This window comes from Podarcis liolepis (assembly GCF_965112155.1).
Source record: "Podarcis liolepis genome assembly, chromosome: 11".
Classification (NCBI taxonomy): Eukaryota; Metazoa; Chordata; class Lepidosauria; order Squamata; family Lacertidae; genus Podarcis; species Podarcis liolepis.
This window is the reverse complement of record NC_139565.1, coordinates 56,742,885-56,762,231: the sequence shown is the minus strand read 5'-3', so window position 1 is coordinate 56,762,231 and position 19,347 is coordinate 56,742,885. Positions and strand designations below refer to the sequence as shown.

Genomic DNA, 19,347 nt, shown 5'->3' with positions numbered 1-19,347 from the left:
AGAGGGGGAAGAGAACTATATAAAAGGTAAAGGACCCCTGGACGGTTAAGTCCAGTCAAAGGCGACTATGGGGTTGCAGCACTCATCTCGCTTTCAGGCCAAGGGCACCGGCGTTTGTCCACAGACAGCTTTCTGGGTCATGTGGCTGGCATGACTAAACCACTTCTGGCACAACAGAACACTGTGATGGAAACCAGAGCACCGTTTACCTTCCCGCCACAGTGGTACCTATTTATCTACTCGCACTGGCATGTTTTCAAATTGCTAGGTTGTCAGGAGCTGGGACAGAGCAACGGGAGCTCACCCCATCACAGGGATTTGAACCGCCGACCTTCTGATCAGCAAGCCCAAAAGGCTCAGTGGGCTCCTTGGAGGAAGGGGGGGAATAAATGCAATCAATCAATCAATTCTAAGCCTCACTGGATGGCAGGCCTGGACAGGACCCACAGATGTCATCCAGGCTGACTTGCCCCCACCCCAACCTATAAAAATATAGATGCAACAGAAGCAGGAAGTGAAGTCTACTTTGCGGGGACCTCTGGAATGGATGTTTCTTGTCTTTGATGACACACAGAGACATGCAAATTCCTGTATGTTTACGTGGGGAAGGGGAAACCTATGGCAAAGACGTTTCATGTGACTTCAGCATGCCTTGTGGTGACCATTCTGTGACGTGCGTCGCCGAAATGCAGAGGTGACGTTGCCATGCACTGGTGTGGCAGCACGCAGCCGTGAAAGGGAAAGAAGCAGAAAGCCTTGTGGCAACCAGAAAGGCACCACCTTTGAGGAAATGCATGGCATTTTGTGCAATCGGCGCCGTGGAGCGAAACAGGGGGTCTCAAATGTCATGCATTCCGCAAGGCGTATCATCCGTCAACGCTCCGAAAACAGCCCGCCGGGGAGATGCATGAGATTCCATCCTTTTGCCATATTCTGTGAACAGCGTGACAAATTTGGAGCGGGGCGTAGGCGTCGTGCTCTCTCGCCACCCTTGCTGCTGAATCAGTTATTACCATCAAATGTTAGCTGGAGCTAACAGGCAGGAATAAATTCCTTCTGGTTTTGCCTGTGAGGTTTGTTCTGTTCTGTTTTTGAGGAGACCACGGGGAAGAGAAGGACGGGAATTGGGAAGCCCTGAAAAGCAATTACGCTGCAGCGAGATTTCTGAGAGGGGTGACGCCTTGTCAGGGTATAACACCTGTGCTCAGAGATCGACACCGCTTGCTGATTTGCTCCCAGGTTGATTTCAAGGTGTTGCTATTAGTATAAAGTTAAAGGGACCCCTGACCATTAGGTCCAGTCGTGGACGATTCTGGGGTTGCGGCGCTCATCTTGCTTTACTGGCTGAGGGAGCCGGCGTACAGCTTCCGGGTCATGTGGCCAGCATGACTAAGCATGGCGAACCAGAGCAGCGCACGGAAACGCCATTTACCTTCCCGTCGGAGCGGTGCTTGCACTGTGTGCTTTCAAACTGCTAGGTTGGCAGGAGCAGGGACCGAACAACGGGGGCTCACCCCGTTGTGGGGATTCAAACCATCAACCTTCCGATCGGCAAGTCCTAGGCCCTGTGGATTAACCCACAGCGCCACCCGCATCCCTCTGCTATTAGTATACAAAGCCCTTAATAATTTGGGACCAGTTTTACCTACGAGATCGCCTTGCCACATATTTGCCTGCTTGAGTGCAGAATTGGCACTGGTGCAGGTGACACATAATACCCCTTCCACGTTTGTAATAACTCCATCATTTCGTGTGACAGCACCTACACTTCGGAACTCCCTGCCGATTGAGACCAAGCAGGTACCTTGCTCTGTTCAGTGCCTGCTAAAAACATTCTTGGTTAGACAAGCCTTCACTCCTGATGTTTAGAAACGCTGGTGTGAATTTTAAACTACTTTAGTATTTTAACTGCTTTAATGTAATTGTTTGCTGGTTTTATGGTTGATCTTTGTGTAAACTGCTTTGAGGGTTGTTGTTTTTACAATCAAACGGTCCATAATTACATCAAGCAGGGTATTCATTTAATAAGAATTTTAAAAGGTCAAATGAGAAGCTGTTTTGGAAGAATGGCAAGCGATTTTTGTGACATTTGGCAAGGTAAGGTAGAGTGCAGTTGCAGGTTTAAGTCAGGAGAGAGTTAATTTCAAATGCTGAACAAGATTCCTAGCCATCAATGCTTAACGGCTCATTCTGGGGTCATAAATGAAACTGACTGGGAAGAGATTTGGGAGATGCATGAGAAAGTACTTTTTCAACATGGCAAAATAAAACAAAAACTACTTTCAGTGATTGCTTAAAACCATTTTCTTTTTTTTCTGCTTTGAAAAGCCTATGTAGAATGCTGGCATATGTTTTAATCTCTCTTTCTTTGCTTACTGTTTATTTTAATCATCTTTGGAATGTTTTTAACTGTCTTTCACTGATAATTCTAATGTGTTTGTTTGTTTTTGTAAACCTCTTAGAGGTTTTTATTACAATCAAGCAGTATGTAAATGATGTAAAATAAATAAATGAAAATAAGAAACATGTTGTTATGGCCGCTGCTGTGCAGCTGGAGTGTGTGTGGATGAATCTGTCATTTTATCTCAGGCCCCGTCTGCAGTAGACATTTAAAGCAGTATGCCACTTTAAGAATCATGCCCCCCCGCAAAGCATCATGGGAACTGTAGTTTGTTAAGGCTGATGAGTGTTCTTAGGGGACCCCTATTCCTCTCACAGAGTTATAGTTTACAGAGTGAGTTTAGCAGTGAGTTCCTCTTTCCAGAGAATTCCGGGAATTAGGAGAACTTTGGGTCTTGTCACCCTTAACAAACTGCAAATCCATGATAGTTTAAAATGGTAACACATTGCTTTAAATGTCTGGTGCAAATATGGTCTCGATTTCTCATTTTCCCCATCTACAGTTCTCCGCATCTCTGCAGCAATTTATTATTTTGAAGAAGAAGAAAAACCCTCATGAAAATTCATCAGCAAATTTCTCCTAATAAACCCATTCTTGTATGCAGTTTTGAATAATATGCACATTTTTGCAAACAAGTCCCCCTGAATTAATTAATTCTCTATGTTGTTTTCACTAATATATGCACTTTTGTACACAACGTTCGGTTGAAGAACCGTTACGCAACATTCACAAAAATGCAAAATTTAAAGGATAGTTGTGTTTGACCTCACACATTCGTTTGAAGAGTGTGAATTCGGTGGTTTCTCGTTGAAATGAACACAAAACTAAATTTCTATCCCACCACCAGCTGGGACTGATGGAAATGGTGGTCTGAAACATCTACAGTGTACTAGGAGCCAACTTGGTGCACTGAATGCGTTTGAGTATTCTGAAATCATCTCCAGGTTGTTTCAAATATGGCAAAGAGGCCTGAAATTTCATGCATTTCCTTTACCATTCCCATATTATTTGTCTTTATAAGGTTTTCGTGTTTGAGTTGCTTCACTGGAGAAAGAAGATCTTTTGAGGGGGGAACTTAAAAGAGTTTCAGGTACCTCTTGTCAGCGCTGTAGACATGGAGAAAATGTGGCATTATGGTATGAAATTAGCATTTTCAGTGAAACATTGAAAGCAATCAAGCATAGTAGAGAACCTGGCGCAACACAAGAATGGGAGCCTCACAGTGCAATCCTTGCCATGGCTACTCATAAGTAAGTCCTAGTGGATTCAATAATAATAATAATAATAAATTTTATTTATATCCCGCCCTCCCCAGCCAAAGCCGGGCTCAGGGCAGTTAACAACAATAAAATAGTGCAACATTCTAAAAACATTTCATTATAAAAATTAATTAAAATCAAATTAATGGCAACCATTAAGCTAAAGTTCTGTGAAGATTGCCAAAGGAGAGAGTCAGACTGTGCCTTGGCCAAAGGCCTGGTGGAACAGCTCTGTCTTGCAGGCCCTGTGGAAAGATGTCAAGTCCTGCAGGGCCCTAGTCTCTTGTGACAGAGCGTTCCACCAGATTGGAGCCGCAGGCAAAAAAGCCCTGTCTCTAGTTGAGGCCAGCCTAACCTCTCTGTGGCCTGGGACCTTCAATATGTTTTTATTTGAAGACCGTAAGTTCCTCTGTGGGACATACCAGGAGAGGCTGTCCCGTAGGTACGAGGGTCCTAGGCCGCATAGGGGGTTTACTCCCAGTAAGTGAGGTTTGGATTGTCCTTTAAGCCAATCCTTTACCCACTTAACGGGGACTAAGCCTCATAAGACTCCATGTGACTTCCTTCTGAGTACACACCAGTAGGATTGTACTGTTGATCGTTCTCCGTCAGGACTATGGGGCCATTAAGAAAACAAACCGCTTTGTGGAAAATCTGAACATTGTACCAGCCATCTTCCTTGTTGCAGCCTGCATCTTAAGCGCTGTCACACGGAAGATGGAGCAACCTCGTTTCTCCAGTTCCCAACCAATGGATTCAAGTTACAAGAAATAGGGCTGCCATACGTCTGGATTTTCCTGGACATTACAGGGATTTCAAAGACCGAAGCATAGCTGTCAACTTTTCCCTTTTCTTGAGAGGAATCCTATTCGGAAAAAGGGAATTTCCCTTTAAAAAAGGAAAAAGTTGACAGCTATGGACCAAAGTGATGTCCAGGGGGAATCTCTGGAAGACAGCATTTTGTCCTGGACAATTTGGGGGTTTCCTTAAAAGCTTAACAACTTTTGGGGTGTCCTGGTTTTTACTTTTCGAAATACAGTGGTACCTCAGGTTAAGTACGTAATTGGTTCTGGAAGTCTGTACTTAACCTGGAGCGTTCTTAACCTGAAGCGGACTTTCCCATTGAAAATAATGGGAAGTGGATTGATCCGTTCCAGACGATGAAAAAACACTCCCTAAAACAGCAATTTAACACGAATTTTACTGTTTCACGAGACCACTGATCCAAAAAATGAAGGCAATAATCAATGTACTGTACTATAAAATATATAAGACAGTATTTTAGATGGAAAAAAATAAAATTTATTTCCAAACTCACTGTTTGGAGGGGGCGCCAAACAATCGGCTTGGCTCCCTGCATTCGTGGAGGCCTCAGAGAGCTCCTGCGGCTGGAGCCCAGTTGCAGAGCTTCTGCAGGCCCCGTGGATGCCAGGGCTTGGCTTCCGACATCTGTGGAGCCCTGCAGGCACCGCGGATGTTGGGGCTTGGTTCCTGGCATTCGCGGAGGCCTCAGAGAGCTCCGTAGGCCCCGCCTCCAGGCAGCGGCGAGGCCTCCAAGAGCTTGGACAACTTACTTCCGGATTACAATCATTCGTAACCCAAAAAAACGTAAGTTGAAGCATTCGTAACCCGAGGTACCACTGTATGGCAACCCTACCAGAAAGGAGATTCCGACTCGACATCAGGAAGAACTTTCTGACGTTAAGAGCTGTTCGACAGTGGAACAGACTCCCAGAAGAGATGGTGGTTTCTCCTTCTTTGGAGGTTTTTAAGCAGAGGTTGGATGGCCATCTGTCATGGATGCTTTAGCTGAGATTCCTGCATTGCAGGGGGTTGGACTAGATGACCGTCAGAACCCCTTCCCACTCTACAATTCTATGATTCTATAAATTACCCACCCCTCTTTTTCATTAATGCTATGATTCTGACATCTTCTGATTCAGAACCACAGGGGCTCAGCCACCGTAGTTTTTGATTCACACAGTAGATCGCCTTCTACCGTTCCACAATAGAAAGTGTCCTTTCATACTGCATCACGGTGTGGTACGCTGGTTTGACATCAACTGACAGGAAGTGCCTACAGAGGGTGGTGAATACAGCACAAGATATTATGGGCTGTCCCGTGAATCCGCTGGATGAAACAGCAGAAGAACGTTGCCTCAGGAGAGTGAGGAAAATTCTCAGGGATGATTCACAGCCTGGCTAGCACTTTCTTGATCTCCTGCCCTCGGGCAGAAGATATAGAAGCATGATTAGTCGCACCAACAGGGTAAAGAACAGCTTCTATCTGTGGGCTGTTAGGCTGCTGAATGAAAAGATAACAACAGGGAAACTGACTTTCGGGTTTGGTGGGTGTGCGTCATTAAACGAGGGGAATTAGGACTAAGAGAGCTGAGTGGGGGGTGCTTGTGTAATCTCACTGTATACAAGTTGTACAAGTGACAATAAAGTGTTTCAATATTTCAATACCCCTAAATCTGCTTGGATGTGGGTCTGTTGAATCTGTACTTAAATTTCATGACAAGCAGGACATATAATCATTTTACCATTCACACAGCTCACTTGTCACTATGCAATAGGCCTACACATGTCAAACTTGCCTCATTGCACCGAGCCCGTATGTTCTCATTCCAGTTTATCTTTCCCTCAAAACAGGTATGCAAAACCACAGTCTCGCCTATTGACAATAACCACCCGCTGCACTTCAATGCGCTTTTAAGTGGCTCAGTTAACTATAGTACACTTTCTGCAAAGCTAGAGAATTGTCAGGATATGCATTAGATGAGCTTTTACGTTTTGGGATGAGGGGGTAAGCGAAAAAGGTTTCTGAATGGGCATTTCAAAATAGAGCAGTAACAAAAGGATTAACACATATATGGGTCTGTGCGTGTTTGGGTTATACATGCAGGTGTCGCTCGAATTTTCTCACAGGCTTCGCATGCATTTAGAATGTGCTGCATCCACCAGTGAATCAAGATACGTCGCAAACCAAAATCTCTCATATTAGCTTACTGCAGAGAACGCTGCTGAGTTCACAGATACCCAGCGAGACTCACTTGCTGGTCAGATGGGCTTTCGGAGTGATGCCAAATTCTCCAAATAGAGTAACAAAGACATTGGCATCGGTCCCCGCTCCTCGGACGTCTCCTGTCACCGTCACGACTTCGTAGACTGTGGATACAAATTGGAGGAAATACGTGAAACCAGCAGGAAGAATGTATCTTACTCTCCAGGGTGGGGTGGAGCAACTGGTCAAAATGGACCCCACTGTCAAGATTTGAAACAAGATTCATTTTAGAGTAAGTACAGGATTCAGAGCAAAGATCTTTTCAATGCCTCACTTCTGAAAATATAAAAAGAGGAAGATTAGGACTGGAAGCAGAGATGAACAACTCTGTCAATTTTGTTGTGCCTCAGTTTCTCATTTTTCCAACCTCTCCATATTCCTTTAGTAGCTTACAATTTTTAAAAACAAGTCGTCATGAAAATTCATCATGGTATGCATTTTTGTGTTTTTAAACAACAAACCACTCTGTGATCTTCAGGTGAAGGGTGGTATGTAAAGTTATGAAATAATAATAATAATAAGCATTTTAGCGTACATTTCTCCTAATATATACCATTTTGCAAGCAGTATTAACTAAAATACACATTTTTGCAAGCAATCAAAATGAATTTTGGATCATCTTTGGAGTTTACTGAAAAAGAAATGTATTAATAAAAAATCATTTAAATGCTGCAGCCCTAGGAGTAAGTTTTCTACTTATTTTAGACAGGGCTTCTGAAATAGTTGACAATTTCATGTAAATTTTGAGTGGCTGGCAACCTTTTTATATAGAGTATCCTGGCACCCTCCAGAAATTTCAAACTATAACTCCCGTCAGCCCCAAGCAAAACACCTATACCAGCTGAGGCTGATGGGAATTGCAGTTGAAAACCTTGGTAAGACATCAGGTTGGCAAAGGTTGCTGTATCCTATATTTGCAAATCCAAGCACTGCAACCTAGAAGAGGCACACGCAGGAATTCCATGGGCTTTGTTATTCTTGATGAGCCACTGCAAAGTCAAATGGTATTATTTCTGACTCATTGCGTGATGAGTGCTTTGAGTAATTTGGAGTCTTAGCTGGGAGAAAAACATCGGTCTACCTTTCGGAAGCCAGGAAAACACATATTGGTTTCTTCACAGCACTGGCAGATATTAGTTCAGAAACTGGCAGATTTTGTGATCTAATTTCAATTTGTGCTGGGCAGGGAAGCACATTTACCAGAGAGATGCCAAATTCACCCCACAGGTATCCATTGTGATTAGCAAGCAAGGCACCCTTTACATTGTGCTGATTTGATAGAAAGCGATGTATCACTCCACCCTCTTTGCAAACTTGTAGAGGTACAACTGTAGAAGAATGAGCACAGGTTCAGTTACAGAGTGGTGAATCTGTCAGTCTTGGTATCTCTTTTTTTCCAGTCTTACATGCAGTTCTCTGGATTTGCTCATAAATTTGTGTGTTTGTTTATTTGGTTGGTTGTTTTTTAAAGTCTTCCTGAAAATTCACCAGCATAATGTGAACTTCTGCTATACCTCAGGCACGTCCAACAGGTAGATCGTGATCTACTGGTAGATCACTGGACGTCTATTGTAGATCCCTGGTAGATCCCTGGCTCAACAACTGTGACCTGAACCCCAAAAAAGGGGGTAGATCACTGACAGTTTTTAACTCTGTGAGTAGATCACAGTCTCTTGGGAGTTGGCCACCCCGATATACATCATGGGTCGGCAAACTAAGGCCTGGAGGCCGGATGTGGCCCAATCGCCTTCTCAATCCGGCCCGCAGACAGTCCGGGAATCAGCGTGTTTTTACATGAGTAGAATGTGCCCTTTTATTTAAAATGCACCTCTGGGTTATTTGTGGGGCATAGGAATTTGTTCATTTTTTTCCTTCAAAATATAGTCTGGCCCACCACAAGGTCTGAGGGACAGTGGACCAGCCCCCTGCAGAAAAAGTTTGCTGACCCCTGATATACATTTTTCTACACAATTCTTATTTATACAAAACAAGTTTCCCTAGAATAATTCATTTCTGTATGTGTGTGTATATATCTATATCTATATCTATATCTATATCTATATCTATATCTATATCTATATCTATATCTATATCTATATCTATATCTATATCTATATCTATATCTATATCTATATCTATATCTATATCTATATCTATATCTATATCTATATCTATATCTATATCTATATCTATATCTATATCTATATAGATGGATAGATAGATAGCTGATAGATGATAGATAGATCGATAGATAGATCGATAGATAGATAGATGATAGAGAGAGAGAGAGAGAGAGAGAGAGAGAGAGAGAGAGAGAGAGAGAGAGATGATATAGATAGATAGATGATAGATAGATAGATAGATAGATAGATAGATAGATAGATAGATAGATATAGAGATATACATTGTGTACATTACTTTTCTGGAGAAGTTTGGCGAAGTGAAAATGTTGAGGGTTGGGGGTATGTGATGAAGGTTCTGGAAACCAAGCCTTGTGAGGAACAGTTGAGGGAGCTGGGTATGTTTGGCCTGGAAAAGAGAACACTGAGTGGAGATATGATAGCCATCTTCAAATATCTCAAGGGCTGCCACAAGCTTGTTTTTCTCCTGCTCTGGAGGGTAGGACCCGAACCAATGGCTTCAAGTTACAAGAAAGGAAATTCTGACTCAACATCAGGAAGAATTTACTGATGGTTAGAGCTAACCAATAAATTCCCCATCCCTGTTTTTCATTGATGCTGAAGTATTTTTCAGCCCTTAGGTTTATTTTTACAATGCACATAGCAGATCTTCAGCAGTCAAATACTCAGTGATCTATCCTGTTAGGCAAAGATCATAAGATGACCTGGATGTTCACCAAATTCTGTGTACAGATCTGTAGGAGCAGACCATCCCCCAACCCAAACTAGTTTGCTAAGAAAATCCCCAAACTTGGTTCCATGGGTGACTCTGGGTCATCTCTCTGTGGTAGCTTATCTTAAAGTTTTAATTGTCTATATGCTTATCGCAGGGACACGGGTGGCACTGTGGGTTAAACCACAGAGCCTAAGACTTGCCAATCAGAAGGTCGGCAGTTCGAATCCCCATGACGGGGTGAGCTCCTGTTGCTAAGTCCCTTCTCCTGCCAACCTAGCAGTTCAAAAGCATGTCAAAGTGCAAGTAGATAAACAGGTACCACTCCGGTGGGAAGGTAAACGGCGTTTCCGTGTGCTGCTCTGGTTCACCAAAAGTGGTTTAGTCATGCTGGCCACATGACCCGGAAGCTGCACGCCGGCTCCCTCGGTCAGTAAAGCAAGATGAGCGCTGCAACCCCAAAGTTGGTCACGACTGGACCTAATGGTCAGGGTGCCCTTTACCTTTTACCTTATGCTTATTGCATTTCTAAATTTTAAATTTATTGTTGTACATTGTTTTAAATGTTTGCTTTCCTTCTGGGATTGTACCCCCAAGTGTGTTTTAGAAGCTGGTCTCCGACCGTAATAAATTTATGTATCTATCTATCTATCTATCTATCTGTCTGTCTGTCTGTCTGTCTGTCTGTCTGTCTGTCTATCTATCTATCTATCTACCCAGTGGTCTACTGATCTGTTAAATATAAAATCAGATCATCCATCCACCCAGGTTTTTAGAAGCGGAACAGAAAGTCACACTATAAAGTCACACTTGCCTTTTCAGACCTACCCCAACAGAGCTGAAAGACAAGGTGTAAATTAATTAGTAAAGTGGTCCTCTTCATTTCCCTCATTATTGAATGCAGCCTGTTTTTAAATACATATCATCTTACAAGTATTCATTCCCTGTAATGTGCCTATGAAAGAGCAACGCTCCTCACTGAGGCTGTTTAGATATTTCAGGTTGCCAGAAGCCTCCGACTTCCTCGAGCTACTTGTGCGAGATATCAAGGGCTTGATGCTTCTTGACAGCAAGGCTGGGGCTGAACAGAACTGCGTCCTGCAGGCAAGATGGATTCTTCCACTTCTCAGAGCTAAGAATCACATAGAATCATAGAACTGTAGAGCTGGAAGGGACCCCCAGAGTAATCTCTTCCAGCCCCCTCACAATACATGGATTTCAGCTAAGGCAGCCTGGGAGTCATTCTGGACTCACAGCTGTCCATGGAGGTGCAGGTCAATTCTGTGTCTAAGGCAGCTGTTTACCAGCTCCATCTGGTACGCAGGCTGAGACCCTATCTGCCTGCGGACTGTCTAGCCAGAGTGGTGCATGCTCTGGTTATCTCCCGCTTGGACAACTGCAATGCACTCTACATGGGGCTGCCTTTGAAGGTGACCCGGAAACTACAACTAATCCAGAATGCGGCAGCTAGACTGGTGACTGGGGGCAGCCGCCAAGACCACATAACAACTCTCTTGAAAGACCTACACTGGCTCCCAGTATGTTTCCAAGCACAATTCAAAGTGTTGGTGCTGACCTTTAAAGCCCTAAATGGTCTCGGTCCAGTATACCTGAAGGAACATCTCCACTCCCATCGTTCCGCCCGGACACTGAGGTCCAGTGCTGAGGGCCTTCTGGCGGTTCCCTCGCTGCAAGAAGCCAAGTTACAGGGAACCAGGCAGAGGGTCTTCTCGGTAGTGGCACCCACCCTGTGGAACGCCCTCCCATCAGATGTCAAAGAGAAAAACAACTACCAGACTTTTAGAAGACATCTGAAGGCAGCCCTGTTTAGGGAAGCTTTTAATGTTTAACAGATTACTGTATTTTAATATTTTGTTGGAGGCCGCCCAGGGTGGCTGGGGAAACCCAGCCAGATGGGCGCGGTATAAATAATATTTATTATTATTATTATTATTATTATTATTATTATTATTATTATTATTATTATTACAGATGGTCATCCAACCTCTACTTTAAAAACCTCTAAAGAAGGAGAGTCGCACAACCTCCTGAAGGATACCGTTCCACTGTAGAACAGCTCTTGCTATCAGAAATTTCTTCCTGATGTTTAGTCGAAATTTCCTTGTAACTTGAAGCCACTGGTTCGAGTCCTACCCTCCGGAGCAGGAGAAAACAAGCTTAATCCCTCTGCTATGTGACAGCCCTTGAGATATTTGAAGATGGCTATCGTATCTCCTCTCAGTCTCCTCTTTTCAGGCAACCAGGGGTCAGCAAACTTTTTCAGCAGGGGGCCAGTCCACTGTCCCTCAGACCTTTGGGGGGGGGCTGGACTATATTTGGGGGGGAATGAACCAATTCCTACGCCCCACAAATAACCCAGAGATGCATTTTAAATAAAAGCACACATTCTGCTCATGTAAAAACATGCTGATTCCAGGACCATCCGTGGGCCAGATTTAGAAGGCGATTGGGATGGATCAGGCCCCCAGGCCTTAGTTTGCCTACCCATGGGCTAAACATGCCCAGCTCCTTCAACCGTTCCTCATAAGGCTTGGTTTCCAGATGCTTCGGTCATCTTGGTTGCCCTCCTCTGCACACATTCCAGCTTGTCGATATCCTTCTTAAATTGTGGTACCCAGAATTGGACACAATATCACTGGATGGATCACTGCCTTGCCGTGGCAAAGGGGCTTGAATAACTCAGAGAAGCTATGAACTATGCCGAGCATAGAAGAGAAGACTCCCTGGAAAAGACCCTGATGTTGGGAAAGATGGAGGGCACAAGGAGAAGGGGACGACAGAGGACGAGATGGTTGGACAGTGTTCTCGAAGCTACCAGCATGAGTTTCACCAAACTGTGGGAGGCAGTGGAAGGCAGGAGTGCCTGGCGTGCTCTGGTCCAGGGGGTCACGAAGAGTCGGACACGACTAAACGACTAAACAACAACAAATCACTGGATGGGGCAGCTGCAATAGTTCTGCATTGCAGGGTCTTCGACCAGATGATTTGCCCAATCCCTTCCAACTCTGCAATTCTATGATTCTGAAGGAAGATAAAGATGGCCTCAGATGGAACCAACGCAAATAGCTGAAAGCTTACAACACATTTACGATTTCAAGCTTGCTTTCACAGCAGGGTAGAGGGACCCTTTGTGATACAAAACGAATTAGAATTTTATTATTACCGTCACAGACCAGTTCCGGGTCACTTACAATATCAGGAAAATCATAAAACACAACAGAGATACATTGAATTGCAACTGGGTTTAACAGAGACAATTCAGATATAGCGGCAGTTTAGAAAGTATATTAAATCTTGAACACTAAAATATAACCTAAAATTATCATTTAAAACCTTAATCATTTTGGTAGTACAGCTTGTTCCCTAAGTTTTATGGCAGAATTTGGCCACTGTGATACAAAACTTGCATAGTTGCATATTTGGTAGAACTGGGGTCGACGTGCTTGTCCTCAACCGTTTCAGACCCAGGACTTGCTTTCATGCATTTAGGAACTCATTCCTTAATTATTTTATCATGCATTTTTATGGTGGTGCTCTGCTGTTGCGACCCACCTTGGATCAGGCCGTGGCCTGGTAGTGAATCCCAACCCATCAGCCAGAAGTCCACTGCCAACAGAGCAGAGGAACTATAAAGGTAAAGGTAAAGGGACCCCTGACCATTAGGTCCAGTAGTGACCGACTCTGGGGTTGTGGCGCTCATCTCGCTTTATTGGCCAAGGGAGCCGGCGTACAGCTTCCAGGTCATGTGGCCAGCATGACTAAGCTGCTTCTGGCGAACCAGAGCAGCGCACGGAAACACCATTTACCTTCCCACCGGAGCAGTACCTATTGATCTACTTGCACTTTGATGTGCTTTCGAGCTGCTAGGTTGGCAGGAGCACGGACCGAGCAACGTGAGCTCACCCCGTCATGGTGATTCGAACTGCCGACCTTCTGATCGGCAAGTCCTAGGCTCTGTGGTTTAACCCACAGCGCCACCAGCGTCCACATTTTGTATGCATCACATCTATGAGCCACACTGGGAGGGATCTGGTCACCAGCCACACAATTTCGTTTCCCCCCTAATAACCCCAGTCCTAAGCATGCAGCCAGCCCTATGACAGAGGCTGCTGCCTGGACTCAGCCTTTAGTCCTTTTCCCATGTTATTATCTCAGGTGGATGATAACAAGTGGCCTACCCAAAAGGACTGTCGTACAAACTGAATTTTTGGTCTTTAATGCTATCGTTTAACTTTATTCTTTGCTCCTCCTTCTGATTTATCCGGGGGGGGGGGGGTTGTTAGGTGATCTGAATCATTTAGCATTTTGCTGCTTTTTTCCTTTCATCATTGATTTTGTTGATTTCTAAATGCTGCCTTGGGTGGTTTTTTAACTAGAAAAGTGGCTTATAAATATTTTAAATAAGTAAGTAAGTAAATAATTAAATGCAGTCCGCATCTTCAATGATCCTCACATTCGTCTCTCGTTACCCTTGCGCCCTCCTTCCCAGTTTTTCCTTTGCTGTCGCTCCAGCTGTCAAAATTTTGACTGTAGGCAGCTTGGGGCAGGGATTTTTTTGCTACTGTGTAAACTACCATTTTATTAAGCTATCCCAGTTTTGTCCCCCATTTCTCCAAGGAACTCGGGGCAGCATGCAAGGTCCAATCCAGCCCCACACTCCATTCCATCCTCACAACACTCCTGTAGGAGAGTCACAACACCCCTGGCTGCCCGAGAGTCACTCAGTAAGCTTCATCACTAAGCAGGATATATACTGAGGTCTCCATCCATCACATCACACTGATCTGGTGCCTTGTCTTGTAAACCAAACCACTAAAACTGCTTTGAGCACCAGTGCAAAGGGATCCCTGATGCTGAGACCCTATAACCCAAGCCCTGAAAGACCTATACTGGCTCCCAGTATATTTCTGAGCACAATTCAAAGTGTTGGTGCTGACCTTTAAAGCCCTAAATGGCCTTGGCTCAGTATACCTGAAGGAGAGTCTCCACCCAACTTGTTCAGCCCGGACACTGAGGTCCAGCTCTGAGGGCCTTCTGGAGGTTTCCTCCCTTCAAGAAGTGAGGTTACAGGGAACCAGGCAGAGGGCCTTCTCAGTAGTGGCACCAGCCCTCCCAGCAGATGTCAAGGAAATGAACAACTATCTGACTTTTAGAAGACATCTGAAGGCAGCCCTGTTTAGGGAAGTTTTTAATATTTGATGTTTTGTCATGCTTTTAATATTCTGTTGGGAGCTGCCCAGAGTGGCTGGGGAAACCCAGCCAGATGGGCAGGGTATAAATAATAAATAAATTATCATCATCATCATCATCTCTCCCGGCTTACCTTTTTTCTTGTTGTACTCATCTTCAGTTTCATGGCAAGAATCCGAGTGATAATCCCGAAGTTCTTGCTCATACATCTCAGCAAAATTCTCATCATCCTTTTTCTTCTTCTTCTTGTCTTTGTCCTTGGACTTCTTCCCTTTTTTCTTTTTCTTTTTCTTCTTCTTCTTTTTCCCACCATAGTCGTCGTCGTCTTCCTCACTGTCACTCCACTCTTTCTTCTTCTTTTTCTTCTTCTTCTTCTCACTCCTCTCGTCCTCCTCATCCTCTGTCAAGCCCCTTCCTCTCTCCTGTTCCTCCTCATCTTCCTCATCTTCCTCCACCCCCTCATCTTCCTCATCTGATGATCTGCTCATCCTCTCCCCCCAGTTATCACCTACACTTTGCCTTCTCTTTCCTCATCCCTCCACAACAGCCTTTCCTCTCAGGGCTCTTTGGACTTCCCTCGAGCCTTCTTCCCTTGATTCTCTCCTCTGTATCCCTCCTTGCTCTTCTGCCTCTTGAAAGACGCTAGTTTCCTCTAAGCTTCCCTGAATCTGCACCTCCCTCGATGCCTGTGCTGTGGACTTCCTCCCCTGCTTGCAATCGATAATCCCATCAGATGATCACTTCTTTGACTGCCTTTAACTTTATCCCTCCTGTCCTCCACCTGTTTGGCCAAAAGGCCTCTTCTGCTCACATCTTTCGTTTCCTTCTCTCCTTTTCGGTTCCATTACTTATTCATTGGCCTGATCAGAGTTGCTTCCTCCACCTCCGTCGTCTTCGGCATCTTTTTTTAAAGAAGAGCTTTCCTCTCCTGAGATCAGATCTTGCCATGAGTCTACCATGTCACACCTAGCCAATGAAAGCCAGAATCCCTTCAAATGTAGGTCAGGAAGGGAGCCTGTGATGAAATTCTCCCGTGCCCTGAGCCCAGAGAGAGATTTATGAAGTGGGGCAAGTTTACGCCACTCTCCTCACAGCCCCACTTTGAGCTTCAGAAGACTTGGCTACGTTTGGCGTGGGAGAGGGGGGAGATTACCTGGAGCTCCTTCGGTCAGCTGACCCCAAGACAGACAGACAGGTGAAAAGAGAGAGAGAGAGAGCTACTTTATCTGGCTGGTTTGCAGTTCCTTCTCCATTATTCATGGGTCTCAGGATTGCTTTACAGCTGGGGACCTCAAACTTTGTGGCAGAGAAACTCCCGAAGTCGACGGGTGAAGTGCCATAGGTTAGGAGGAGAGCAAATACGTTGCCTGCATGAGCTCCCAGGTTTGGTCCCCGAAATCTCTCAGTAAAAGGTAAAGGTAAAGGGACCCCTGACCATTAGGTCCAGTCGTGGCCAACTCTGGGGTTGCGGCGCTCATCTTGCTTTATTGGCCGAGGGAGTCAGCATATAGTTTCTGGGTCATGTGGCCAGCATGACTAAGTCGCTTCTGGCGAACCAGAGCAGCGCACGGAAATGCCGTTTACCTTCCCGCCAGAGTGGTACCTTGCACGTTGACGTGCTTTTGAACTGCTAGGTTGGCAGGAGCAGGGACCGAGCAACGGGAGCTCACCCTGACGCGGGGATTTGAACCGCCGACCTTCTGATCGGCAAGTCCTAAGCTCTGTGGTTTAACCCACAGCACCACCCGTGTCCCTGTGAGTCTCTCAGTAGTGTCACCGTTGAGCCACCTCAAGATCATTTTTTGTTGTTGAGAAAACAGAATGTGCATATTAAATCAAATCAAAGAACTGTTCGCACTTAAACTGCTAGTATGAAGGAGGAGCCCTGTCAAAGAAAGGCTTTTGTTGTTGTTTAGTCATTTAGTCATGTCTGACTCTTCGTGGCCCCATGGACCAGAGCACGCCAGGCACTCCTGTCTTCCACTGCCTCCCGCAGTTTGGTCAAACTTTGTATCTAAACTCTGTCTCTAGGGATGCTCAGAGATGGAAAGAAGACAAAGTTCTTCCAACCAGAGAAGAATGGCAAACCAGACTGATGGACTATGCTGAAATGGCAAAGCTAGCTGGCTGGAAAGCTCAGGAATCAAGAGGGGAAAAACTTTACAAAAATATGGGAGAAATTTATAAGTTGCTTAAGAGACCACTGTAAGCAGATGGAAGCAGGATTTTGACTTCACTTGTAGTGTAACAATTACTAAAGAAAATATGGGTTTATACAATAGAGTTTGAAGAAGATGCAGTTTTAAATGGGACTCCAGGGAGGGGACGGGGGGAAGTCCTGAGATTCGGAGAAATCTCTGCATATGGATGTGTATTTGATTTTTTTTCTTTATGATTTTGCATTGTAAAATCAAATAAAAATGATTTTCAAAACAAAAAAAAAGTATTTAAACTCTGCTATTTTTCTCCTCTGTGTTTATTACTTATTGCACTTCTAAACTGTGCTTCTTTTAAGAGACTCCCAGGGCAGATGACAAACGAACTCAAAAGTCTCGCTGTCACCTCATTCACTTGCCAGAGCAAGGAGAACCCATCATTACTCAGGTGCGCCAGCAAATGGCATCATCATTCCTGCTCTCTGCGCCCTGCTGTGTTCCTCTACATCCTCCCTCCACTACACCACTGCTAAAACCATTCCTGGGCCACATCACTTAGAACTGTAGAATTGTAGGGTTGGAAATAACCCCAAGGGTCATCTAGTCCAACCCCCCACAATGCAGGAATCCCAACTTGTGGTCCCCCATCCCATTTGAAACCATACTGAACCCTGCTTAGCTTTGCAAATGTGCTAGCAGTTCCATCGCTGCACCACTAGGAGGATTGCGGAGGAGAAGGAATGGATTGCACTGTTAAATTATTCCTCTAAATATCCCCGCACATAGAAAACATGCACATTGCAAAGGACTAGCTTTCTACAGAAAATGCTATTTTTTAAATATGCAGGTGTCAGGGAACTGCCATCAGAACAGGGGCGGGGAAAAGAGGGGCAGTTGTGTTACAGGGAGCTTCCAAAAATCTAGCAAAGCAGTTCATCTTCGGGTGATGAGGAAAGCCCCACCTCCAGTGGGGAAGAGGTAAAAAGACCTGAGGATGTGCGGGGAGCCTCAGCACCACTCCTGGCCAAGCCATCGCCCACCCTGCGCAGAGGTCTAAGGCGCAAAGAGGGAAGGAAAAGCCTGGGAGTAACGAGACTTTTATGTTGGGGGAAGTCCAGAAAACAACCACTCCCGGATTCTGCTAGCGATTGAGACAGACCTGAACTCGTGGCTCTGCACTGTAAATAGTTTGCACCCAAAATAAAGCCTGTAAAAGACAGGTCTGAGTCCTGCCTGGTTACTCACGAGCAACCACAACCACAAACTTGACATGAGCCAACAGTGTGACGCGGCAGCTAAAAAAGCCAATGCAATTCTGGGCTGCATCAATAGGAGTATAGCATCTAGATCAAGGGAAGTAATAGTGCCACTGTATTCTGCTCTGGTCAGACCTCACCTGGAGTGCTGTGTCCAGTTCTGGGCACCACAGTTCAAGAAGGACACTGACAAACTGGAACATGTCCAGAGGAGGGCAACCAAAATGGTCAAAGGCCTGGAAACGATGCCTTATGAGGAACGGCTAAGGGAGCTGGGCATGTTTAGCCTGGAGAAGAGGAGGTTAAGGGGTGATATGATAGCCATGTTCAAATATATAAAAGGATGTCACATAGAGGAGGGAGAAAGGTTGTTTTCTGCTGCTCCAGAGAAGCGGACACGGAGCAATGGATCCAAACTACAAGAAAGAAGATTCCACCTAAACATTAGGAAGAACTTCCTGACAGTAAGAGCTGTTTGACAGTGGAATTTGCTGCCAAGGAGTGTGGTGGAGTCTCCTACTTTGGAGGTCTTTAAGCAGAGGCTTGACAACCATATGTCAGGAGTGCTCTGATGGTGTTTCCTGCTTGGCAGGGGGTTGGACTCAATGGCCCATGTGGTCTCTTCCAACTCTATGATTCTATGATTCTAACCACCACTGCCATCTGACAGAAGGGATTTGGGACCCAAAGGGGCAGGGGATTCTCATGCTGGATTTTTTTAATGATCAGTGGTGTAGCATGGGTTGCAGATGGGCACACGCAGTGGGGAGCAGGGCGTAGAGGCTGAGCAGAACCTGCCGCACCAGCCCAGCCCTCGCCACTGGGCGAACCCCCTCCACTGTGGCCAAGCAGGCTGCACTGTACTGCTTGCTTGTCAGCACAGAGGGAAGCCCAGCCAGTCGACGTGGCCCTTGGCGGGTGAATCCCCCTGGCGCCCGCAAAAGGAGTGCTAGGCTACGCCATGCTGGGCATCACCACTTGCTCACCTCCCTTCATCCATACCTGCTCACCGTCTGGGGAGCACGCTCAGCAGAGAGTGAGCAAGCGCTGGCTGGGCGGCCATTCAGCCGGGGGCCAGGGATGCGGCAGCAAGGCCAGGCCAGGTTCTGAGGCCCAGAGACCCCTGGCAGCAGGCAGGTAAGGT

At 45.4% G+C, this 19,347-nt stretch overlaps 1 protein-coding gene across 6 annotated transcripts in view; it reads right to left on the bottom strand.

Moving 5' to 3' along the window:
* Window positions 1-19,347, bottom strand: part of LOXHD1 (lipoxygenase homology PLAT domains 1) — a 181,133-nt gene that overhangs the window by 139,879 nt on the left and 21,907 nt on the right. For 5 of the 6 annotated variants that reach the window (XR_014517219.1, XM_083465661.1, XM_083465657.1 and 2 more), the window contains exons 1-2: window positions 14,925-15,232; window positions 6,717-6,831 (exon numbers count right to left, since the gene is read on the bottom strand). Coding sequence is in view for 5 of the 6 variants with exons in the window: in XM_083465661.1 (XP_083321787.1) it covers window positions 6,717-6,831; window positions 14,925-15,000 (191 nt within the window). In the remaining variant the exon portion in view is untranslated. Of the gene's footprint in view, window positions 1-6,716; window positions 6,832-14,924; window positions 15,233-19,347 lie in introns of those variants that run through there. The other variant, XM_083465658.1, reaches the window with a different exon arrangement.